The 27,894-nt window shown below is 36.7% G+C and overlaps 1 protein-coding gene across 4 annotated transcripts in view; it reads right to left on the reverse strand.

Annotated features, from left to right (window-relative positions):
- LOC136098030 (ubiquitin-conjugating enzyme E2 E2) overlaps positions 1-27,894 on the reverse strand; it is a 208,639-nt gene that overhangs the window by 178,618 nt on the left and 2,127 nt on the right. For 2 of the 4 annotated variants that reach the window (XM_065831053.2, XM_065831051.2), the window contains exons 2-3: positions 25,118-25,306; positions 17,027-17,077 (exon numbers count right to left, since the gene is read on the reverse strand). In XM_065831053.2, the coding sequence (XP_065687125.1) occupies positions 17,027-17,077; positions 25,118-25,293 (227 nt within the window). In that variant the 5' untranslated portion in view covers positions 25,294-25,306. The remainder of the gene's footprint in view (positions 1-17,026; positions 17,078-25,117; positions 25,307-27,894) is intronic. The other 2 variants (XM_065831054.2, XM_071804955.1) reach the window with 2 other exon arrangements.

Here is a 27,894-nt window from a genome sequence, read left to right on the forward strand (position 1 = left end):
GTAAGTACAAGTGTAAATTTCCTTCAAAGCTAAACTACAAGAAAATTAAAATCACTGAAATTCAGAACTAAACAAGTGAGTTTCACATTCTCTATGCAGTAAATAAATAAATAAAATCAGTAAAGCCAACACTGAAGCTATGCAACTACATTTGATTATTTCAGGCACATGAAGTGTAATAGTAGCCTTCTGAGCATGTATTTTGTCCACACACAGCAAGAGGACAAATATGCTGTGAGATGGTCAATAACTCAAATTCCATTTTTACACATGGTAAAAAGTGACAAGATTGATAGCAATATGCCATCCATTCTCATCAGTCACACTTAGTCCTCAGACCTCCATTATCCACAAATCCTGCTATACAATCAAAGAGCAAGAACTACTGAATTATTTATTAAAACTGACACCATCAATTATGCTTGCACGTAAAGAGTCACTGAGCAGCCATTTAAAGAATTAGAATGCACCTTTTGGTTACTTTTTAACAGGTTAACAACTGCTCTGCTATGGGAGAGGGTGGAAGCTCTTCTCAGGCATTTTACATCTGAGAAGTTAAACTTGCAAAAGCATGACTTTCTGTGTTTCTGGCCAACAAAAGCTGGAAGTGTGATACCAATATTCTTTTTTTTCCTCCACCATATCACCTTTTGACATAATCTGAAGAGTCTACAGAGGCATAACTAAAGTTACAGCCTCAGAATAGCCTTTCTACATTGCAAGGCCAGCAACACTGACCATCATCAATGCCAACAGCCCCAGATAATGACATGGGGTACAGGTGATATTTCTTGGCAGTCAGCTCAAATCAAACACCACACTCCTGATCTTTCAGTACAAGCCAGGCAACGCGATTGTCTTGTACCCTTTCGGCACATGGCGTCCTTTTTAATTCACACGTGATTTTCATTAAATTTCTACCACCTTTTAACATCAGTGTTATTAAGTTCATGTGTTAAGAGATGAGAATAACTATATTATTACTGCATAGAAATACCAAAATACTAACATAACATTGCTTTCAGAAGAGTGGGTTACATTCCCAAAACATCCTGTCTAGACAATTATGCAAAGCCATGGCCCACTGAGTTATTTCCCAGGGTCACCTGGTGGCCCTTGCTCCGAGTAAATACAGTGCAATCACAGCTATGAAAGTTACTCTTTCAACATCAGCCAGGAGTTAGAGAGAAACCTGGAAGTAATCTAATAGACAAATGATATATAACCCGTCATATATATGCCTTTCAGCATGGAAAGGTGCCCAGATTCGCACGGTTTCTGTTCGTGGTGGTGTATAAGACAAAGTCTCTGCCTATAACAGTAAATTACACATGCCAGGGCTGTCTGTGGGCACTAAGGCCAGCTGGCACAGAACAGCCCGTGTCCGTACTCCCTCACCCTCCAAAGTATGCAACAGCCGATGGGAATGTCTTTCAGCCTTCCTTCTTCACCGCCATGCTCAGGATTTCTTCAGGAAAATATTGGTTGCTGCTGTCCAAAGCCTTGCCAGATTGTTCTAATAATTAAGTAATAAAAAACCCTGAGTTTTATAGTCCAAGAGCACACTCTGGTATTGTTTGTTTTACCTGCAGAGATCTACGTGACAAGTCCAGAGGGCTCACCTCCACTTTGTAACAAGAAGTAGCGGAACATAAATGAATACATAAATGAAGGTAACATAAGGGGCTAGAATAAACCATGACACAACACAACGGATTAACATCACGTTACCAAAGACATTAAATAGCTAGTTATTAAAGTACTTCAGAAGAAAGAATGGAAGCTATTAGAATAGAATCATACAATCACAGGATCACAGAATCACAGAATAGTTTGGTTTGGAAGGCACCTTCAAAGGTCATCTAGTGCAAACCCCCTATCATGAGCAGGGACATCTTCAGCTGGATCAGGTTGCTCAGAGCCCTGTCCAGCCTGGCTTTGAATGTCTCCAGGGATGGGGCACCTACCACCTACTTAATTTCTGCATTTTCTGTTTTTTTTTTTTTCTTCAGAAGAACTATGGAAAAAAGTAGTAAAATGGACAACTAGCTGAAGGCTTGCCTAGGCATAAACTTGCACTGTTCAAGAAAAACACAATATTTAAGACTATTTTAGTTAAGCCACTCAGAAAGCTGCAGGAACATTTAGAAACAAGGTTTACATTGATTCAATTTAAAATCAATAGACTTAATATAACCCTAAACAAGACTGAAACTAAAGAATTCAAAAATCTATCTGGACACTTTTTAATTAAAAACAGTTTAAAACTAATTCAACCAATTCATCAGCTTTTGTAGCCTGCATATTTAGATAAAGCTGACAGTTCAAGTCACTGTATCAAGGGGATAAAAGAACACATAGCAGAAGCTGGAAGAAACCAGTGTAAGGTTTGCAAGTCAATTGTTTTGCTAAAGGGTGAGTGAAAAGGTGAGCACAAATTATCTGTAAACTCAATGGAAATTTTAGGACTGAATGGCATTTACTCTTGAAAAACAGACACTCGTATATTGCCTCTCCACAGATAAGCAGAAAATTTACCTTTTTCTATCCACCATACAAGCATTCTGTATTTGATACTGAATTCTCAAGAGAATGACCACTTTCTGTGACTGAGATGAAGATAGGAAGAATTCACAGCAGAATGCTATCTTCAGACTTGCCACAGAAGGACACAGAATTTTGTCTGAAATAGCAGGGAGAATGAAAATTCTGAAAGTGAAATACGAGAAGTTTTACATTTATTGAACTGACTAATCAACAGTGCAGTTTTATGAGTCAAGTATCTTTGGATTATTGTGTAAACTCAGTAACAGCTGGGATTTTTTTGTTTTCTTTTTTGCTTCCTGGCTGTGTTCTGGGGTGGGGTGGTTTGTTTTGTTTTTTTAAAACTTGCTTGCAACAAATTCAGCAAAGTAGATTGAAAAACATTGACAACACTATTATGCAATTTGTTCTTATCTCCATTACTTATCACACCGCATTGCTATTTCCAATTCTGTTTCTTCATTTCAATCAATACATAGAAAGGACTCTCATTTTGTAGCCGCTGTAATTGCTACAGTATAAATCCTGAAGTTACCTATCTGTGATAAACACTTTATCATTTAAAAGTAACTGTCTTCCTCCCAGACATTTCTCACCTTTTCATATTCACATAAAGTAAGCTCTTATTGGTTTAGTAGTCTGTAAGACATGAAGCACTCGCTACATTCCTACAACACATTCACTTATCCAAGCAAAAAACCCTTTCATTTATTTCTACTTGGTAACGCAGTGTAGGTGACCACTAAAATCAGACATTATCTGTGCCCTTTATGATAAGAAAAACATAAACATATACTGAAGTATTCATATGAATAACCCAGCTAGGCTACTTCTGGAATTGGACACTCTCACATCACTGTGGTACTTACTAATCATCTCTGCGTGTTTTCTCTTTGAAACATTGTTCTGTTGCTGAGCTATAACAAACAAACCGTGTATAGCTGATTATACTACTGCACTAACAATTACAAGTTGGCCCTTTTCCATTTTGTCTGTTAAAATCTTCATTAGTCATGTGGAAAGCTACTAAACCATACAGAATCTAAAAATGTCACAAAAACGTATGGAAGTGTTTAGGAGTGAAAACAATTCATGTTTCAACAATTTAATTTATGTTTCTTACCCACAGAACTATAATGCATACTAAATAAGAGAAGTAAATTAACAAGTAAGTCGTCTCTTACTAGTAAGTAATGAACTGTCCTCCTATAAAAGTAATAATATGCAAATACCTTAGCCAGGAATTTACGGATGGTCGTGACAAAAAACCTCCCTTTAAACTGCTGAGGTATGTTTATTTTATCTTTACTTCTTGAAGCCTTAAAATTAACCACTCTATCATTTTACTGTGCTTTGTGCAAATTTTAGACATATTTACAATGTGGTCTGTCTAGTAGAGTTACATCACTTATTTAGTCCAAAAATTGTATCAAATTAACATTCTGAATAATTAAAAAACCCAAACAAATAGAACCCACTTCACTGGAATATTAGTAACAAACAAATCACTAAACATAAACCCAGAAGTTTTCACGTGAATAAGGAAAAAGCCAGTATGGCAGTACAGAAAAGAACAGCATCACAAGTATCAAGATACAGCTACTGCTGCACCAAAATAATTTCATGATTCTCAATGCTAAAAGACCCATGCAGCTAATAATTTTTAAACAGCACAGGGGAAAAAAAATCTCCTAGGGGGCAACAGGTGGAACAAAGTACCTGCATTCAATTAAAATATTTCAAAAAGAGGGAAAGTTACAGGGTCAAATCTTAATTTTGAAGACTCTAGGCTAAAAGGAGTTATGTAAATTGAACAAAGTCAGCTCCAGATTTTGGGACAGCCTTGTGGCTCTCTTTGATATAGGACTACATGGTTGCATACAGCTGACCAGCTCCCTTAAAAAGTTGTGCAGCTAACAAGAATACAAAAAAAAACCCCAAACCGAACCACAATACACAACCTGCTATCTTATACTAATATTTTGCATGTTCTTGCATGATTTCTCCGCCCATGGGGCTGCTTACAATTCCCTAACTCTAGGAATAACTGAAAGTTATCTTTAGAATCAATGTGAGATGCATGGAGTAACACTAAGAATTTGTAAGGCATAGTACAAATCATAAACCTCTCAGATGCATCAATAAGGTTGGGTCACAATGCACAGGGAGTCATCTCTAAGGTAACAGTACAACTGCTAAAAGCAACCACAGACATAAAAGAATTAGGATGTGTTGACAAGAGGAACTCAAGTTTAAAGTATTTCCCCACAGCCCACACAAGGGGAAACCCACTCCTTCTAAGTTCTGTAAATACTCAGCATGTTTTTACTACAGCATCCTTTAGTGGTATTTATACACAGTGATGACCTCATTCTCTAGCACAGTGAATGAACATAAGAGAAAAAAAATATTTTGGTTGTGTTATTTATCAGCATTTGGGCTCATTTAAATACTACTTGAATAACAATTATCTTTCTCAGCTGAGCAGAGCATCAGGTTGGCAGACTGTGCTTCACTTCTTCTCAAAGTGACAATTAACCTTGATATCAGTCTGCAAAGTGCTCTGTGCTGGCAGCAGAATAAAATTATCATTAACATATAAATCATAAAGATTCTACTGAAACCGCGATAGCTGTAGTCCCCCAGCTATTTGTATTCAGTAAGGAGCAAAGCAGGTTGTTGCAGAACGTCTTAAAAATGTCTCATCCTACAGCCACCACATTGTGGGCTTTTGAGGTTGCATTTGTGGCTACCTGAAAAATGTATGCTTCACATATATGCCAGAATACTCACAGTTAATATACATTATTAATTAAATATCTCTCAGGGAGGTTTGCAATGCAGGAGGTCATTACACTTGAATCATGAATTTAAATCTGATTTACACTACAGCAATATCAGACTCAAATGAGATTTTCAAGTTGATTATGTGCTGCCTATCAGCTAGAAAGTTTCCCATCCTGATGACACTTGTCATCACCTGACCTTATTCTTCAAAGACTACAGTTTACAAATAAAAAACAGAACAAAACCAAACAAAACCAACAAAAAACCCCAAACAAATAAACAAAAAAACCCAACCAAACAAAAAAACCCCACTAAAACTCCCACTATAATTCAGTTAATGCTGGATCAAAATGCAAAACAGTTCTCTTGTATTGATGCCTAATCGCTGTGTTGACAGGCTGTTGAGGAACATACTCAGACAACTAGGATTATAGTAGTTGTGTCCGCAACAGCCCATTGAAATGCCATATTAAGTAGATGCTTCTTCCCTCCTAGGCAGCCCAGACATGTAGCGAAGGAAGAAAATTGAGTCATCTTCTCTAAAAATTTCCCACCTTCAAATGTGCAATGACAAGCGACTGTGAAAATGTTTACAGCCATTTTTGATACGACACTTCATTTTTGTAATGTGCACGCTGTGTGTCAAAGTGTTTTACTGTTCTTGCTGTTACCGACAGGACATTGCTGTGAATAAGACATGGCAGTGAAGCAAGCCCTCTTTCAGAAATACTTTTATAGACTGACAGGTCTTATTTTATCTGTAACAGAACACAAATAAGACAAACAGCTAATTACCAGGGGACACATTTGGCGTTGGGTTTTTCCCCCTACTAGACCAGGCTCTTTTCTCCAAGCCAGAATACAGCAAATCTTACTCAAGTACCTCGGCAAAGAGAGAGGCAGGACAATGAACCTGCTCTTTGTACCGTAGGCACAAAGTGACTCCAGAGGATTGTTTTTTGGCAGGCAACATGGCAGATGATTATATGCAGGAGATACAAGAAGCCATGGTTGTGTTTCTGACCCAGACAGCAAAATCAGTCCTCCGGGATGGGTGAGGTGCAGTGCCGAAAGGTATACTTCCAACATGCGTTTTGAATAAGCCCCAGTGTCTCTCATAATGCCAGCTGCAGAAAAATGAACTCACTCCAATATAACACGCATCAAGGCTAATGCTTTCCCGGTAATCAAAAGCCAGACACTCTTCCCTATGAAGTCAAGAATGCCCTTCATTTCAAACTATTCAACAAAACCCAAAATAATGGGAATGCTCCATTTTCATGCTAGAGACTTAGTCAAAATGCCTGTACAACATTCAAGCTCAGTTAACTCCAGCCAACAGCTTTAATCCACAATACTTATTGAATCCCAATCACTGTTACTTTATATTACTGCAAAGGCTAGTGCTGCATTAATCGTAACAGTCCTGAAACTGGTTGTCCTGGGAAGCCACCCTGGCTGAAAGCTCCACATTTGAAACTTTATTTTCCCCCTGGCTTGCAACCCTGGTCTAAATGACACAGCTATGAGCTTGGCAATCAATTATTTACATCAAGAAATCTGAAATTGCATGCTAGGCAGACATCTAATTTTTCCATCATAAACTTCTCTGATAATTAAATGTGTTACATTCCATCCATCCTCTTTTGAAGGGTTATAACATGCCTAATTTTATAGGTAATACGTATATTTATCATATTCATGCTACCTAAGACAGCAAATAGTGAAATTGTACAGCATTTTTAAATTTTCTGCTTCACATCTATGGTAAAATGACCTTACAATTGACACCATATAGTTATTCTAAGCATATTGTAATTATCTTAAAACCAAAAAATAGGTTGCAAGTATCAAGTACTAAACTCTCACTTCTTGTATGTAAACAGACTAATCATAAATTAGTGTAATAGAATACTCATTTGTCATTTAGGATTAGAACACCTTAAAATGTAAAATAAATCCAATTTGTTGCTACAGGTTTATATGCATTACTCATATAATTATGAGTGATGCAGAAGATACTGCACTGGTGTCATAAAAAGAAAAAAAAATCCTTTGGCAAGTTATAATAACTAGCATAATAATCCCTGTTAGATTTATGATGTATATTTTCAGTGGTGATTACTGTCAATACCTCCCAAACAGAAGTTAAATCTAATACCAGCTAATCTTGCAGGAATAAAAAAGCCTCGTCCCTCAAAAACCAACCTGTACACGAGGCACTCATTTTGAAGGAACTAAATTATTTGTTATTTCTCCACTGACCAACAATATTATTTTCTGATAAAGCAATTACATTATGAAGAGTAACTGCTACATTTTTTACAAAAAGACTAGAGCCAGACAATACAGAACAAAATGCTTTTAAAAGCTCTAAACTTCATAAGAACTATACCAAGCTCCAAATTTCATGTTATACTAGTTTTAAATTTAAAAAAAACCTGAAACCAGAAAAAAACTTGAGAATTTCAAGCTTTGTCAGCTATGTCAAGTGTTACTCAAAGAGTAATTGTTGTAACTGTGTACCACTGATCTTCAAATATAACTCGATCTCCTGAATTAAGCATAAACCTTTATATTTCAATCCTAGCTACAGTCTTGGTGTCCACATTATTTACAACATTAAAAGGCTAAAGTGTCAAAAAAGCATATTCTCACTCACCTATAGCCTTCTCTAGGCACAGGATGCATCTTAAGTTAATAAAAGCCACATAAACATGGCTTTTGTGCAGACAGTAAATTATGTATTTAATTGCACATTTCTCCCTAAAAAACAGAAACAGTTGGCTCTCTGCTATTTCTGTTAACATTAATCAGAGGAAACTTCAGATTCTGGCATAAATTTGACTATCTTATAAAAGGTAATATTTAAAATACAGAATGCCTTACCACACAAACATGAGCTGCCATATGTGAGGCACTGCTAAGCATGGTTTCTATTAAGCGGACACACAGTAACTGGCTTCTTTCCAAGCAACATGGAAGTGTTTAAAAAACCCTGTTTAATCCAATTCCACAGCTTTGAAACAAAAATAAAGTGCTGCAAGGACTGTTAAAATGAAAAATTAAAGGCATGTAAATAAATGAAAAAATAATTTGTCAGGGAAAATGAAAACAAATATTATTTCAAGTAGATATCTTAATTGTAATTAGCAACATTTGGCATGTGTTATGATATGATTCAAAGCTGCAGCCAATTAGATACCCCCAAAAGCTTGTAACAAAGCTGCAAATGTGTAACAGCAGCGTAAATAAGTTTTATTGCACACCAAGAAAACAGCACCCAGATCAATTTCATAGTTTATTTCCAAGATGCCGTAAAGCGTGCTCTTTTACTAGTTCATGACTTTTTAGTCTTAAACTGCAGCTTTTCTGCCAGATTTTGGAAAACAATTTTATTAAATTCAGACTACTAATTGTAAATCCGCACACATTCCATGTATACAAGAATAAAAGATAAATTACAGCGCTGCCTTAGACTGTCATGCCTATGTAAAAACAAAACATAAACAGCAACAACAACAAAAAGAAACAAAACAAAACAAAAGTGTATAAGTTAACAGCTGTTAAAATGCTGTAGAATTGTGGTATTTGATCTGAGAAAGATTGATTTTTTTTAAATGGATTTCCATGAAGAGAGGAAAATACTATTCCTCCTTTGAAAGGAATAAGAGGTATACAATAGCATTCAGGAAATAACACAAATGTGATGCTTTTTAAAACTTTTCTTAAAAAGGAAATTAATTTTAAGTATTGTATAGAAGATCAGAGTTCAAATTCTGCTCAAATGTGGGTGTACTGAAGACAACAGCATTAGGCACTTCTGAGATTGTGCCATTTATTTAAGGAAACAAATACTTTATTATCAGTAATGCTGTCAGTCCCAACCAACAGACAAAGTACCTTACATTTCCCCCATTTATTCAATAATTACTAATTTACTAAAGGGTAATGAGTTGCTAATAAAAGCATGTTTCTTACATGATTATCATGAAATGGCAGTGACTGCTTGTTCAGTGCAATAGTACCTGCTACAGTCACGCTTTCAAATAACTCTGCTCTATCAGGTTTCTGTAAATAAAATGATCCTTACATAGTTTCTATACAAGTCATTAGCCTACATTTAGGCAAAATAAAAAAAAAAAAAAAAAGAAAAAGGAAAAAATCCCCACAGAAATAGCTAACTAAATTTAAAAGCTACAAATGTAGATATTTCCTTGCAAGGTCTCCTAACAATGATGCAGAGTCTCAGCCAATGTGGTTTTGTTTCCCTTGCTGGCAAGAAATGACTGTTTATTTAACACACGTTTTAAGGTTTGGTGGGGGAAGAGGGTTTTTTGGCATCGTATGAGGGTTGTATTGAAGAGATTACAAAAGCATGCATATATAATACCAGTTTTATCTTATAAACCAAATTCAGGCTTGTAGGGAAACCAGCTGCAACTCGATATGAAACCACTGGAAAAAAATTACTCAGTTCAGAATTTCCCACACTAAGAGCAAAATGTTTCTTTTTACCCTTGGTACAACCCTCCACTCCACCTTCCCCACACTTGCAACTTAAACTTCATGAAATCTTGTACACTAAGCACATTGCAAAGATCAAGAATTGTTTCCATGTCCATCACAGGCTCGTTTTGGGTACTTTTCTGCCCTATACCTGCTTCAAGGAATGTGTGATCATCATGGTCCCTCCTTATGCCCCAACCTCCACTAATTTTTCTGCTTCACCTGCCCCATGGGATGCGCTCTGGCATCCCCCTGACCTTCCATATCTGCCCTCACACAGCGCTTGCTGAAGTAGACTTATTCTTCTCTAATACTATTTTCTCTTTTACTCCTGGGAGAGGAGTCATCATTATTTGAAAACTGGGAGAACTGGCAGAAATCATGCGGAGGTATTGTTATGCTGGGAGGTATTAATGGGTGTTGTCAGCCAGTTCCTTACTTCATCAGCAGCGAGTGAAGTCGCCAGCCCTGGCGAGCAGCCAGCTGTGGGCTCCCTTTACTGCCTTTATTTATTTCCCCCCCCTTCTCATCTTCATGAAACTTGCTAAGGTTTCTAGCCAGCAGTGAAGCTTTTGAGTCCTGCATCTAATCAATCCTAAAAATCACCCCATGACTGCAATCAGAAACTGAGTCAAGCGAGATTCAGAATTCAGTTTATTCAATTTAAAAAAAAAAAAAAAAAAAACCTCAGTGCTGTCTAGTGTTTTTTTCATATCAAACATACATTTTCAAAGATATCACATCACTAAAGAAACATCAACTGCATTTTAGATGGCCTTCCAAGTACACGGCATCTTGACACATGGAAGACCCACAAAAGAAACATCTGTGCGTTACTTTTTTAAAAACAGATGCTTTGTGAACGATATGACATTGAAAGGTCTAGAGTACTTTTACAGTGAAAACAAACAGGTATTTTTAAAAGTGTTTTAATACAGTTACGTGCTTTAGAATGTAGAGCACAAGTCATAGTGTCCTGCACTGTCTTAAAAGAAAATAGCTAAAGAAATTTCAAGATTACATAATGAAAGTAACCTGACACTCTTCATCCAAGGTGCTTCAAAGTACCATGGTAATAAATCTAAAAAACTCAGCAGTTATAAAAAACAGGCAAGTTAAGTCAAGTGATAAAATATAGTAAAGTTGCTATTATAAAATACAATCTCAGTGCGATCGTTAACTTGCATGTTTTTGGAACATATTTCTTGCTGCTCTTGAAGCAGAAAGGGAACCAAAATTTGAAAATAAAGCAGTTGCAATGAGCACTCAAATACACTTTACATTCATTTTATCCTCAAGTGAGTGTTGATACATCATAGATTTAAAAACAACAGGATTCTGCACATTAGTATCAACCGTTTCTATGCGTATCTTTTAGATTGTGTTCTTAATTGCTCTAATTTCTTAAGAGGCCTAGCCAGCCAAAGTTATGTATAATTTTCTGTGTCACATTTTCTCTAGAAGGTTGTAGAAAACTAGCAGCAGACCAAAGTAAGCCTAAAAAAGCAGAAGGGAAACTCCATGGGTAACGTAATATAACGGGAAGAGAGCCCAGATTCATACCAAGGAGGCTGGAAATGTTGGTGAGGAAAAAACTTTCAGAGCAAGTATTCCTTACTGTGGTTTTCATCCTGCTCACCCACTAGCATCACATGCATCCTGGTCATGTGCCTATGGCAACAGACTGATGGAGCCTGAACTCAAACGATCAAAATCACTGATCACAGTCCCTTTTAGAATAAAAATATGAGCTGTCAGATCTTGAGGATTTTTTTTTGCCACTTGAATTTTGTGCCTAGATCCTCCTTTGGTGAAATGTCTATCAGAGGATATAGGATTAAGCCTTTCTTTAGCCAGAGAAGCCACTATACTCACATACTCCTTCTAAGGGACACAACAACAATTAGTATGGTGTTGATCACCCTTTGCGCTTCCAGAGTTTTATGGAGGAACCAAATAAAGACATTCTGTTCTGTGTATACACTGCCTCAAAGTTTCTTCTTTGGTTACAGAGCAGGAAGAACCTCACTGACATAGCCTGTGCATTCTGTACAAGAATAAAAAGAACTCAACAGACATCTAAAGGTAGTGAAATAGGTAGTGGTCACTACCTAAGCATAAGCAGTGTTACTGAGCAAGATCTTAATGCTACCAAAATCATTACATAAACTCTGTGCAAGCTAAAGGAGACTAATTAAAAGACAAGCAAAATTAGGTTGAGCAAGTTGCTTTAGAAACAGAATTCTTCCAGCACTCAAGAGGAATTGGTTTTTCATGTTACATTTGGAGAAGGTATTTATCTGCTTTCTCTAAATATTTTCACAATTACTCAATTATTTTAAGGAAATACATATAACCAAGATTATTCAGATGCCTCCTGCCCCCAAGCCAAACTGATGTTGTGAGCATATGGTCTAAAAACTGTAAGGCATCTCCTTGTTCATACTAGAAAGCTATGTGAGTGTCCATGTGTTTGTGTGTGCACACAGGGAAGAGGCAAAGACCTCCTTAACAAGTTCCTCAAGTGAGAGAGAACGAAGGAGACTCAAGTGGGCCAGGGCAGCACGATAGATACTTGCTGTACCTGCTGCTCTAGGTTCCTACACTTCATAGAATCATTGAATAGTTTGGGTTGGAAGGGATCTTCGAAGGTCATTTAGTCCAACCCCCCTGCAATGATTAGGGACATCTTCAGCTAGATCAGGTTGTTCAGAGCCCCATCCAGCCTGGCCTTGAATGGGGCCAGTGATGGGGCATCTACCACCTCTCTGGACAACTGGTGCCAGTGTTTCACCATCCTCATTGTAAGAAATTCTTTCCTCTGCATCCTAGAGCAAGGCAGACAATATTCTCCCCCTGCCCAAGTCTTCCCATGCAATTGTGCTAACATCTGTTTTCTGCTCCTGACACTTGTGTCATCTCCTTAGCTTTAAAGTAGCACTAGGCAAGAGTTTAAACTAATGGCCCCAAGAAAATAACATAACATAACATAAAATGACATAATCCCTTTGAGTTGTAAAGATCACGGCCTCACCATTTTGGCAAAAAAACCAAACCAGAGCAATATTGAACAGGAATGTCAGGCTTCACATATTCATTAGTAGCACAAGAGGCATCCATGAGGGATGCTAACCTCTCTCCCTAAGCCAATTGAATAATCTTCCATTCGTCTCTGCATCATCCCAAAAACAACTGTGTTTTAACAACCTTTTCAGTGTGATTAGTTTTCATAAGTAAATACTAGGATCAGATATGCTGGGTGAATATCAATTTTGCAGATAGTATAAGAAGCCAGGAATTTATGTAATAGCTCCAAACTAATAGAAAAGACTACATGTGGGGTTTTAAATTGATCGTTTTGGAAGGAGAACCACTCAATTTGTCCACTAAGCTGCACAACCCTTTAAATAATATTTCTAAGCCTCAAGCATCACCCACATTGCTACAGGGAATAAGAAATAAAACGTATAACACATAAGAGGAATTGTAGTAAATACACAGAAAAGATTAGTGTCAAATATGTTAGAGAACATCAAAAGAAAACATGAAGAAGAAGATAGAGAACAACACTGACTTAATAGGAAAATTTTGAGCAGTTTCTCCAAGTGGTGTCCACTGAGAGCTGCTATTTGCTTTGCGCTGGCTCTCTTTGTTTCCAGCTGCTAAATTCACATTGAAATAAGCTAAAAACATATTAAATACTTTCCAAATATTATTTTCCCATGTAAGCAATTGGTAGAAGTTGCCACAGAGATGTTGTTCTCTTGCCAGTGAGAAGGGAAATAGTATACAACACTGACAATAGAAGTTGTATTCTATGAAATCTATTGTCTTGGGCAAGATGCAGTCCAAAATATGGGAAAGTTTGAAAGCCATTATTTTAGCTACAAGAATTCCTGACTATTCCCCTCTTCCAGCAAGGCAATATATATGAAAATGACACTTAAGTATGAGGTTTTTATTGCCCGTGAGAAAAGATATACTCTGAACTACTCAGAGGTATATTATGTGCAACATTTCTAGCAATCAAGCTTTGGTATTTCAATGAGGAGGAAAAAAAAGAGTGGCAAATGTCTACAATTTAGGTATACTGTCTCCTGACAAACTGAAATTTCACAATGCTCAAGATTTAAAATAAAAATGTACCCGCTCAGCATTTAGGATTCTCCTTGACAGTAAATTCATCTCTATACAAAAGTAAATGGGGGAGGTGGGGGAAGGATGGGACAAAACACATAGTAAAACCCATCCAGTTCTTCCTGTTAAATGTGAATTCTAACAGGTTTTTTTATGACATGCCTTACTCCAAAAATAGCAATGATTACACTGTTCAACTCCCACACACCCTCTAACTTGACTTTTTGACACTTAGAACATTACACATTCTTAGTCCTGAGGAATGACGCGAAGTTTGGGAAGCCAAGAGGACTCATTCTATCGCCCAGAACCCAAAGTACAGAATATGAAATACAGCAGTACGTAGGGAGGCAGGCAACTCCAATTTCTTACAACATGAAATCTTGTTTTAAAGCCAAACATGACAGATTTTTTTAGGAACTCCGAAATCCACAGCTTTCCATAGTTTTGGAAAGATGCTGCAAGTCGCAGTAGTGATAATCTGCCAATTACAAGACATGTGTAAGCAAGACGTTTTTGTCTTCCAGACAAACAAGAAGATTATACAGACTATTCTCTTCATGGGGATGAGGCGGGGGAAGTGTTAAGATTGCAGCTGTTGCAGAAGTGGAAGCTGCAACTCCCTTGGAGCCTGTACCGACTGCGTAGCCAGCCTAGCGTGCCATTAAGGGATGCTACTGTACTACAGATACTTTTCCATTTTGGTGTTTTTCCCGAATGAGACAAAGCTGAAGCTTTGGCCTGCTGTAGTGAATGGAAAGTCTTGCAACACATCTTACAATACTGTACCCAAGTTCCAATTCAGCTCAATATCCTACCTATCAGAAGTTCCTAAATAACTACTCAGAGAGCATTCTTGAATAATACAGCGTTGCTTCATGTCTTGTGTGACAATTAGTTTTGAGAATTATCACATTCCTACTGCCCAGTGATGATTTATGTTATATTCAAAACTCCCCACTGAAATAAAAGAGGATACACAGTGAAGGTAAGCTGGAATCATAACCATTTCATATTGCCTGAATCTGTAAGGAACTTATCTTCATGAAATACAGGTGTTTGTTTGTTTGTTTTTTTCCAGAAAATATAACAACTCTTACAACAATGATCTAAATTTCACTAAAACAAGAAAGTGAGTATCAATACTTTAGAGTAAGACATACTATATTCCAGCTTGGCTTTCTTCATTATATTGAAGAATCATATCTAGTTGATTTATTTATTTTGTAATGTTTAACTATAATAGAAAATAGATGAAGTTCAAATGAAAACACTGTTTAGACTGTGTCAACAGAGCATAAAACTGAATGAAGTGATTCCGTATTGACTATAAAAACATATTTGCTAATAGTAAAGTTACTAATGGTTATCTATCAAGATCACAACATGAAATAATTCTGCATCTTAAGAACTGTGTTAAAGCAGCAGACACACAAAGTTAGATGTTATTTTTTGATTTGGTAAAACAGCATCATACAGTGCACTTTACTGCTATTTTATCATTAGTGTAAATAATCAAAAAACCCAGGAAATCTCCAGCTCACTTTATCTTTTTTTTTAATTGCAAGTCACCAAGGGGCTTTCCACTAAGACAGCCAATGCTCACTTTACAATTGGTAGCAAAAGAAAGTCAAATAACAGTATCTTGTTTCAGTATACAACTGCTTTGTTACAAAGGGAAGGATTCAGCAAACTAGAACAAATGACACTGCTGTAAAAACTACGAGCCTTCTAGACTCAGTTCAAAGACTTACGCATTCTTCTACAACAGACTGAAGTTATATATTAATCTCAGCAAATCAATCCACTAATAGGCATCAGTCATCAACACCTAAGTAAAGATCTGCCATTTGAAACAGCTTTGATGTGACTGAAGACTCGCACACGGTAGTAAGTATGACAGAACAGCTTAGCTATTAAAATGTTTTATCTAGCAAAGAACTGTTCATCCTAATTGACTGAAATACTCTTTGAACACTATTATTGCAAGGCTACTTCACTACATAGCCACTTGACTTATATCTTGAGATCCAGCACAACCACATCAAATCTTGTTAGAATATTTTCTCACACATACTTTTGTCAAGAGACAGACCAAAACAATAAAGCTGACTGTCATTTTTACTACCAGTTGCTTAGTTAATTTGATACTGAAACGTACTTGGATTCATTACAAAAGCTGCAGGCAATCAGCCACTTCTATCAATCTTTCTTTTTACTGCACTAACAGAATGAATCCTACTAACCCCATCAGTTGAAATGGGTTGGCAGGACCAGGTGGAAGATATTCCTCTGCACAAGAGGTGGGGTGGTCAGAGCTCCCCAAAGCAGCTCTGGCCAAGCTCCAGCACTGACCACACGTCAGGCTGACAGAGAAGAAGCCCGAGACAGCCATCAGAAAACAACTATATATCTCCCTAGCCACTGGGCAGCCAGGGTTTCTAGGCTTCCCTCATTATTCATTTCAAAGCCATTTTTAAACACACCAAAAGTAAACATACCTGACAAAAACCAAACAAACCAACAAATCCACACAAGCACAAAGTCATTATTAGAAAGGCTATGCAATGATATATTCTATTTCAGGAAGTTTCCACTGAATATTGTAATTGATCACCAGAAACACAGTCAGAGATTAGTAATACTTTGTGCCTGTAACATTTTTCTTTCTCCATTATATTCACAGTGTGTTAACAATTTGCAACAAAAAGGAATCAAACATACCAGCAACTGCCACCAAGATTACATTTTACAGAATCAAACAAAATGCTATTGATTTAATTCCTCAAAAGAAGGGTGATTTGATTTTTTTCACCCTGTATGTATTAATGCATGATAATGCTCATCAGTTTTCACCATTACAGAAAGTATATCATATCAACTCCTTGTACATGGGCAAACACGTGTTATCTACAAGCTTTTATTCCAAAATTACTAAGTAATCAGCATAAAGGAGTAGCTAAAATTTACCCCAGTCCTCTATGCAATTTCCGTAATTCCATATATTCCGTTTCCACATTCTAGATTAATAAAATCCAGGTGAACTTACCTACAGTTTGGAGGAGGATCTAATGTAATTTCTGCAAGTTCTTTCTGAATTCTTAAGAGAAAAAAAAATACATTATCAGGACTCTTTTTCAATATATTTCTTTCAAGTTTATAAACATTTCTACAGCAATCAATAATAATAAAATGTAATACTTACTATTTCTGATAGAAACCTGATGATATAAGGTTTCATGAAACCACTCACGAGAATATTGAAATAAAAATCAAATATTTTCTGAAAAACAAGCCTCCAATCTGGGACAAGTTACGCCATGAGCAGCCACCTAGAAAATCCCCCTTTTTCTACAGGTCAGGGTACTCAGCTCCTTTATTCACCCACACAACAATTAAATGTCCTGTATAACCTCCTTCTCTATTTCCCCTCTGACTATATTCCTCATAGCTCTTGCTCCCCAGATTATTTAGCTTAATACACCTTGTATTGGCAGGGCAAAAAACCCAACTTCATAGGTTGTCTATCACCCTTTTGGAAAGAGCCTATTCCAGTCTTCTCCATAATGTCCTCCTAGGTATTTTGGGGCTGCTATCAGGCCCTCGCAAAGTCCATCCTCAAAGGGAAGTGCTCCAGCTCCCTGGACAGGCTGGAGACCTGTCACTGGACTTGGTCCGAACTGTGTCTTCTGTGTACTGGGGGGCCCAATACCGGGTACTCATTATTCCAGATGCAGTCTAATGAGAGCTGAGTGAAGGCAGATAAATCACTTTCCTGCACCTACTGACTATGGTCCTGCTAACACAGCCCTGGAGGCTATCAGCCTTTGTTGCTGCCTCATGTTGAGCTTGCTGTCCGCCAGAGTTCCCATGTCTTTCTCAGCAGAGCTGCTCCCCAGCTGGTATTGTTACAAGGGTTTAGTCCGTCCCTCATGCATGATGTTGTGTTTCTCCTTGTTGAATTTCACAAGTTCCCCATCCAACCACCCTTGCAGGCTGGTGACGTCCCTCTGTGCAATAGTACTGCCCCTGCCTGTACCACCTGCTCCCCTTAACTTGGTGTCATCTGCAAACTTGAGAGGACACTCTGCCATATCCTCCAGGTCAGTGATGAAGACGTGAAGCTGGTGGGCAGGTCAGGTACAGATCCCAGAAGTGCTGTACTTGTTACAGGTATCCTGCCGGAGCTGTTCCTCCAGGCAGAATAATTGTTAAGAATTTCTGGGTATTCCCAGGCTGATGCTCCTATGCCAAGTCCTTCAATGCCTGATCTCTGCCACATCTGGCAATATGGGCTCTTTTTCTTTATACCAGTAACTGCATAATAGCCAGTACCTTCCCCTCTGCAGAAATTTAAACTTGCAGAGTAGGAGTTTGCAGGGTTCCCAAAGGAACTTGTAAGAGTTTACAGTTCCCAAAGACTTGCCAGAGGATGATGCCGTAAGCAGGATTGCAAAGGCCACCTTCCCTATAAACTACGCCCAATTTTTTTTATAGGCTACTTCAGTGCAAAAACACAAACATTTAAAAGCAGGAGACGAAAAACTATTCAGTGCACCCTCAGCATTTTCTTCTTCCCTTCTCCTTCACAAGATTTCATGTATAGGAGCACATTGCTGTTCCTGTAATTCCCTACACTAAGAAAGAAAACCTGCACGATAATACCACTCAAATTCCTGAGACACATGCTCAAGCCACAACCCCAAAGTTCAGGCCTGACCTTAAGTATACACAAATCTTGTTAAAAATTACGACCACCCATTTTGCACATAACTACAGGCCAAGAAAATGGTTTATCAAAACAAATATTCAGTTATATTGGCATACATAACATAAAAATGAGGAGTTTAATCTCTATATAATGTTAAGATCCCAATACAATCTTACATGCTAAGGAGTCTCACAGCCACTATCGAAATTCCCCTTATGCCACTCTGAGTTGATTTTATGGCTATAATGAATAAATGAACCAAAGGCAGCAGAGGAACTGGCCTGAACCAGAAACTCCAATCCTTTATCATTCTCATTCTGAAATAATTAGGACAAACGTGGGCAAGATTTGAAGGCAGAGGTAATAACGGCTTATTAGATCAGCTGTTATGTTGTAAAAATAAAAACACTCTTTCAGATGTTTAGCTTTTCTTCTATGTATCCCAATCCTACATACACACACACTAGATACTCCTGTAGAGGGGGAGAAATTCAATGTTTATTTGCTTTTTCTACTCATTGAAATATTTACATCTCCAGTATATAGAATTTCCCCAATAAATAACATTCCTTTCCTGTAAAAATACAGGCACAGGCTGCTTAATCAATATTTGCAGCAATATATTGTAGTGACACTGAAAATCCACCACATTTTTTAAAAGGGAAAATCTGATTAGTGAAGCCTAAGCACAACAAACATGTTGCTTTTAAAAAGTTACTCTATTTTAATAATCCCACTTTAGAAAGGAGAACTTACAAATGTAGGAAATGCTTTAATTTTTTTTCCTGAATATTTCAAATTTCTACTGTGTTTTTTAAGTTTACACTATCACAAATTCAAATAATGGGAAACCTAGGTAGAATGGAATTTCTCTCAATTTCATGTTTTATGGATTGTTCTGCTTTTTCTGCCTTTTAAGAAGTTATAGAATGATGGCTTTAAACTTCCTAGACTCAAGGATTATTCCTTTGCTTTACATATAGTAGTAAGAGCAGTTAATATTTCATTGAGTTACAATGAGTCTGAGACACATCAAGAATGGATTGACAAGTGTAGCTTAAATCCTAGATAAAAAACCTCCCATTCTTCCTCCTAACTCCTAACGCATGTCCATTCCATTCAGAAAACAGAAGAGTATAGGGCTCTCTCCTTTTCTCCCTCTGTTCTAGTTCAACTCAAAATTTCTAACTTCTAATGCCAAGAGCACTAAAATGCCCCATTATCAAGCTTTTAATGTGATTGAGCAAACAAGAACAAAACACCTTTCTGCTTCATGCAATAATTGATCAGATGGTACTTTCTATTTATGTTCAAAAGTCCTAATTGCTTTTGCAAGTATCTAAGATAAAGAGATGTTTAATTCATTATTATTTTTATACAAACAAGATACAACCTATTAATGTGATACTGTCCATCAGTTGCTTCTCAGCAAGTTGTCTGTATTTATTCTTCTATTCTGTGGCACCCCACACTAAAATTAATATATACACCTTACAACCTCTTTTGTTGCAACCTTAATTTACCTTGCATTCATGCTGAGAGCACATTCATAAACAGTTTCTGGAGAGCAGCTGACACGCAATAGCTTGTTCACATGTCACAGCATTCAAAGTTACAATTAAATCATCAGACAACATCCCAGAGAGCTTTGCACTGATAGAGACCTCCAATGTACAAGCTGGCCTTTGTCTGCACAAGTTATTCCACTGCTCTGGCACTTGTTTCGTATCTCCATTGAGCTGCTCTCAGAATCTGGCACAGGAGAGGATGTGCCTCATTTCCTTCACTGACCACAGAGGGTTTACCACGAGAATATGCAGCCTCTGGCAACAAAACATTTTTTTGCAGGGTCCTTTCTGGCATCTCTTTCTTTGGATTTTCTGCCTCAGTACAGTTATGTTTAGCTATGTCAGAGGGGAAAAAGGACTCTAAAGTAAAATCCAGTTTATATTTAAACTAATCACATACTGGTTTATTATATATTGGGGAGTGGGGTGACAGCAGGAGGAGAAACCCTTGCTAGTAATCAAAGCCCTGGGCTGTACACATGAGACATTTAATTTGCAATGTCAGATCTGATACTCTTTTTTTGATCTTAAAGAAGTCATTTGACCCCTCTCTTTCTTGTATATATAAATATATATATATATATACACATATTAAAATATTTTTCCCCTCCATTTTACTAACAGAAAGGAACAAACACAGTTGCCTTCCAGTAATAGTGCAAAGGTTAATCTACCCCTAAATTCAGAAGCATGAAGTACATTGTGCATTTCAAATATTATTAATTCTTGGAGACATATATTTACTGCTTTTCCAAGCCTAGGGGGACTGTGTGTTGTTTCCTTCATGAAACGGTCAGAGTTCTCTAAAGCTAAGAGAGAACTGAACATGTCAGAGGATTTCCCAATAAGATTAATAGGAAAAGAAGCAAAATAAAGGACTGTATGACAATAAGCTATTTCTACCACATCTACTTTTCTAAAATACATGCCTCGTTACCCATAAAAGCCAGGTGAACCAATAATCCATATGGAAGAATATGCTATTTAGAAAATACTAAAAAATGCGATCACTGGTATGTATTGCAATCTTACATGAACTGTGACTGAGCAGGAAATTGATCTAAAGATGGTTAGTTTCATGCTGGAGGAAAAGAAATGTTCTCGCCTCCATACTACATGCACAATAAATGACAAGGATATTTCTCACAAGAAAAAGCACTCCATATTTTGTCATCCTATTTAACATGTTAAATATAATGCCCAGATTCCTTGAAAATAGTGCTGTGCTACATTTCTCAGAGGAAAAAAAGGGGAGGGGAGAAGTTCATTTTTGTTTTGTTGAATTTCAAACAAATGTAATCCATTACCTATTTGCTACTCCTTAAGGTTGTAACTTATTTCAATAAAGAAAATAAAAAAATGCAACTAAAGTTTTAAAGTTCACAATTCACTGTGGGCACAGATATTTATTAAAAAATTCCACGCCTGGACAAAAAGGTTGACAGATTTTCAACTATCAACTTCAGGAGCCAAGCAAAACAATACATTTATTTGTTGAGCTACTATGTCAGCCAAGAATGGTTACACTTCTCTCAATCCAAAGGTCATGCTAAGATTTGCTACTTAAGAGGTAACAAGATGCCTGCTGTTTTCAAGGACAGCAATTCAATTCCATGTCTGAACTGTAATTGTGATATGCAGCGAGTTTCTCAATCTTGACATGTTAGGTAAGAAAGGTTGTTTTTTAAGGCGATGCCCTCTGGGCGAGGAAAATTGAAGGACCGGTACGCTGCACGACATATGCTGTAAGCTATTACACGTGTGTAGCAGCTAGCCCTAAAAGTATTGACAGAGAAAGGACAGCATGTGATGGCACTCTGCCTTCTTGATGCCATCTGTACTGATGCTAACAGAAGAAACTCCGTATCTTAAAACCAAAAATCTTACTGTAATATAATATGAATGCAAGCGGTTTCATGTAGCCTCTATAATCAGACCATTTTGAAAAGCAGTACATTGCTGGAGTAGTATATTCATACATAAGACATGGTAGCAGTTTACTCTTACACCAGTGATAGTCAGCACACTGCTAAAGCTTGATTTATATAAAACCTAATACTACTGAAAATGTTTTAGATCTAATTGACTCCATAAATATACAAATATAAGGCAGAACAGAAGTATTCCAAATACAGAGGCACAAATCCTCATTGTAATCCAAGACATACAGTAGGTATCATAATGTAATCCAAAAATACTGTGACTACAATTCCATATGCGCAGAAAGGCTTTTCAAGTGAGAAAACGTGACTTCCAAACCCTGCTTAGAATCAAGTCCATAGTCTGTGACTTCAGCTTAACTTGCTGGTGTTCTCTGCTCTAAATGGGAATTAAGGAATCTTGACCAAAGCCGCAACTGCACTGCGCTCTGCTGTTTGGGGTTTTTACTGATTTTAGCAGAGTTTAGTCCTTTAGCTGTAACAGAGTTATTAGAAGGAATTGCATAGTGAAACACTTAAGTGAAGATTATTGTGACTTTAAAGTAGTGCCATATAAACCCACAGAATTCAAAAGTTGGAAGAGGAAAAAGTCACTAAGCATATATTCAGTCTTTTTTTTTTTCAACAGGAGAGCTGAATTACTTCAATTTATTTCAGTTTTTAAAAGATTACTTTTTTAACCTGGTCAAGAACAACATTCCATTGACGGAGTATAGCCTTATTCCTGCACTGTTTTTAATTTCTAATGAACAAAAAAAATAATATTACTATGAAGATATTTTATATAGACAGTTTCTGTAATACTTATATTGAAGACTCTGTCATTTTTCCTTCCTTCATTTTACTCCTCTCCTTTCTATCCTCTACTTTAATTTCTAATTTTCCTTTCTTGAGTCATTACTGATTTTAATTAAAAAGCAAAGAAACAAAACCTGTAATATGAAAACCTGACCAGATTGTTTATAGAAATATAATCCTAATTCTAACACAATGACAAACTACTGAATACTAGGAAAAAAAAAAAAAAAAGAAAAAACCCTATTAATGTACAAGCTATGTTGCTGTGATCCTTCCACAAAGTGCTATGACAACCAGCACTTATAAAATACATTTTTTCAAAAATATTATTTATTGTGCACATATCTACAGAACTCTTATAAGTCATCTCAGCTTTTAAAATGCATAATCAAAGGCTGTTCTTCAATATTAGTAGACATGTAAAACTGCCTTTAGAGTCTAACTGGTAAACGTACTGATGTCAGCAACTGGCATAATTAGTTTCAGCAGAACCACAAGCAGATATGATTAAACTTTAAAAGGTTTAAGTAATTTTATCACTGTGAAATGCATGTTGATAAAAGCTCTAAGCTTTGAAGATACAAAGCTAAGATTAATAGACCAATTTCTGACATATCATTATTAATTTTTTAATAGGATAGTGTCCACAGGCCCTTGTCAGAATTGTGGCATCATTACATTAGGCATCATACAAAGTTCAGAAGTTTTCTGAAGATGTTAAAACCTGTTTTTTATGACCGTAAATGTTACGACTAGACCAATACTCCCAATACTAAAAAAGTAACAATGGCAGGAAGCAGACGAAACAGAAGAAGGCCAGAAACTCTAACGGCTGTGAGGATTAACTACATGAATAACATCATGGTCTGAAATGAAAGCTGGGTGGTTTTTTCTCCTTTTAGTCATAAAAAGAAATATGGGCAAGCTTTGTTGGACATCCTGTAAGCAATATGACTAGGTAATCTCCTAATAGCAGGAATGGGTCTTCAGAAAGCATTTCACCACAGTCCTCACATAGGCTAGCTGTGAGGAACGTGCATGAAAATACCTCACTGGAAAGACAAAAGAGACTTCAGGTCAATAAAGTGTGTAAATGGTAAGGGACAGATTAAGCCAAGACAAAGATTTGAATCCTGTAGAGATGTACACACAGGTCCATATAATGGTGCTTACAGACTCCTACTACATGCTTATCTTATAAATTATGGCTATAGGACTGTGATGCTTCTCCTTTACCACAGCACCATAGTGGTACAGCTCCAGTGTTTTTTCTTGTAGTTTACACGGCCTTGAATGAACAAAGAAACAGAATCTAGGAATTCTGCATCAGGATAGTCTGCAGAATTGGTCACTTGTCAGATTATCTTAAAAGTGCTTTTTAACTTCAGTCACTATAATCCAATTTGAATTACGCTGCCTAGACTAACACCCCTACGTGGACTAATGGAGCAACACTAAGCTGTAAATTCCTTCTGTCTGGTCTGAGCAAGACAATTGTTATCTGGAAATTGACATGATAGCATATAATAATTTAAATAGCTGTTCTACAAACCCACCTTTCCAATCAGGCAGAAAAGAGAAGGAAAAGAAATGGGTATTAAAACAGACCACAGTTTAAGGTAATGAAACCAACATGCATTTGTTGTTCACTCAAATATTTCTGACCTGACCATCTGGGAAAAAGAAACGCAGCACTTTAGAGCAATAGGTATTACGGTAGTCCTAACATGCTGAGTTACTGAACTGTCTGAAACGTTTATGGTTAATTAACTGTAAGTTACACTGACAAGTTTCAACATCAGTCATACATACACATACAGAGATATATTTTATAAGGCTACAAAACTGTCTGAGTTTTACTAGCAATAAAAAAATGTCAGCTTTTATCATGCAAGCTACTATTAAAACCATGTGAAAGAGCCAATCTGTCAGAGAAACGAAGAAAGTATACAGGTCTCATTATTGTGACCAGCCTCAAAAGGCTATTACACTGACACAGTAGTGTTATAATAAAACAATAAAAAAATGAATATACTGAGTCAATACACACAACTGATGGTCCGCTGGAAAAAAAAAAAAAAAAAAAGAGAAAGGAAAATAAACAGCCAGAAGGAACACTGTACCTTTTAGCACTAGTTGACAGTTTAGCAGCTGTTTTGCTTGATATTTTGCCCTCTTTTTTCTTGGGTTGAACTTGCTCCCTTTCTTGCTCCTGCTGAACACCTTCACGCTGATCTCCATCAGAGCTGCCTCCACTTGTGCTTGGACTATCATCAGCTCTCTGCCCCTCTGTAGACATGGCAGATGCTGCTCTGAACAAAAAACCAACAAAAGTTAGCTTTTTCAGAAGAAACTGCCAGATAGTATTTCTTACAAGCCTTAAGGAAATAACACACAAGATTTACGTTTATGTCTTAATACATAATGCTTGTGTTACAGTACTTCAGTAATCTTTGTGCTGAAGAGCTTCACCATAAGCGTCTTAACAATAATTCAGGAGTTGGTCATTTTAAACCCCATGTCAAATGAAAAATAAACACTTGTATGTATGAAAAACTTAAGTTATTGTAGTTATGCGGGAAATACAATTCTGCAAGCATAATACCATTCACTGTAAGTGGTATTTTTCAACTGCCCAGCAATATAATGAGTTAACTATCTCATCACTATGCTGCTGGTTCAAATCTAACATAGTTTGTTAAAAACTGGGAGCTATTACTGTCTTAAGACTCTCTGTCATCCCGTATGAAATAAATCTGTGGACTCATTCCAAGCCTATAATGTGGGTTTCCACATTACAAAATCCTCATCTTGGCATGCTCAATGGAAACATTAACAGAACCAAAAGGCACTAACACAGGACTGTTTGTATTTACTAAAACGGTGTGTTCTAGAGTGGTAAGCATGCTGGTAAAGGATATAAATAAGATTTTTCCTGACAAATTCTGTCCAGGTAACATGAGGTAACAAAGGTGTCAGAGAACAGAAGTGACAAGAAATCTCAGTATATTTCAGTAGTCAAGTTAATGCTTTATTGGTACACTTCTGATACTAGTTAGCTATTTTCATCTCTTCCTTCATTTTAAATAATATAATAATATGCCGACAAATGAGGAATTACAAGCCCACTGTTACAGCTGTCGTGATTTCTCAAACTGTTCTAATGAAGGGCAGATGTCCACAAAAAACTCACTGAATTAGCATACGTGGTGGCAATGAGTGTCAGAAAATTTCACAAAAAAACCCCAACCAACCCAAACCCAGGAGGTCTTTCCTTTAATTCCAAACTTGTAGTTTATATACATATTTTATATATCCTCTTCTAGAGATTTTAATAAAAGAGGCACCTTCAAAGCACACAGGCCCAAACGTTAGTTGCTTACACCCACACAATCCCCTTATATCTGGGTGGTTTTCTGATCAAATCTGTCTGAATAAAGAATTTGCTCTTTCATACAAAGAGTTCTAAATTGCTGTGAACTTTGGCTTGCACAGACACTATCACAATTAAGAACAAAACTATTCACCTTGACTATTATATGTTTTAATACTCTCTCAAGGGAGAATAATGAGATTGCAGGCTCAGATTCAACCATGCTCAATCAGTGGATTAAACAAAGTTCATCTGCCTCTGCATATTTATGGAAAGAGACAGCAAAGGTAAAGTAAGATCAATGCCAACAGGGTTATGTTGAAAAGGACACTTTTTAAGAAGGCTGTAAGTGTTCTAGTTACAGGTGCCTGTAAGAAAGTAAATTTACTCCTATTCTGCAAAAGCCTTACCAAGATCTAATTCTATCAATTAGTACACATGGTGGAGTGGAAGAACTAATATTTTCAGGCATTATTGACAGAATTCAACTAACTTCAGGAGGAATTAGATCTTTTTTTGTCTAATTTATGAAGATATAGTGAAAAGGAAATAGGGAAGTATGGCATCCCTTCAAAATGGTAAAAGAAATAGCAAGTAATAGCAAGTGGTGGATATGGGACTAGGTTTCCCATAATCAGCTGGAGGTCTATTTTCGGTTTTTATTATGGAAAACAATATTTTATAAATATATTTTCATGTATAAATTTCATATATAAAACAACACCTAGCCTGCTCATTTAATGAACTGAAATAACACATAGTTTGCATCCTAAAATTAAAACACAAAAAAATCGTTTGTTCTTAGAGAACAATTTCCTACAGTAGAACTACAACCTTATATTCAACATAATTCATATATTTACACAGGTTAACGTTTAGATATTTACATCCTAGTTGTCAGGTTCTAAGATAAAAGCAACAAAAGATTTAGAGGTAATAAACCACAAAAGTATCCTGACAAGTCAAAATATACATTTAATAACTATAATACAATTTAGGTAGTAGGTAACCAATTTTCTTTGCTTCTACATACAGCTAAAATACAATCTCATCTCGTTATAGTTTTGATGGCCTTTGTTTACTCTAGATTTTAGTTCTGATCTTTGCTTAATACATCTAATTTTAAAGAGAAAAATTCTCTTCACAATGTACATAGGCTTTAACATGGCAGGCCAGAAAGTTAAGAGCATATTTAATAAAGCTTATATGCATAGGACAACTTTGTGAATAATTTTAGATATAAATATTACTATTATTCAAAAACAACTGTATTCACTTCATAAATTCAGGCTACTGCCCAGCAGACAAACACCATAACAGTAGCCCAGAGCATATAATTACTGCATATGTAATTCCAGCATTTACAACAGGAAAATGCTTAAATCTGTCATTTGATGCCTGTCTAGTTTCTTGGGTTCTTTTATTCTCTTCTTCTCTCTCTGCTACCCTTTCTGACATCCAGGCAGTTCTTTCCATGCCCTCTCCTCACAGTATCTGCAATTTTAGGAATTTTGCACAGTTCAAGGT

This window comes from Patagioenas fasciata, chromosome 2, assembly GCF_037038585.1.
Source record: "Patagioenas fasciata isolate bPatFas1 chromosome 2, bPatFas1.hap1, whole genome shotgun sequence".
In the NCBI taxonomy this organism is placed as follows: Eukaryota; Metazoa; Chordata; class Aves; order Columbiformes; family Columbidae; genus Patagioenas; species Patagioenas fasciata.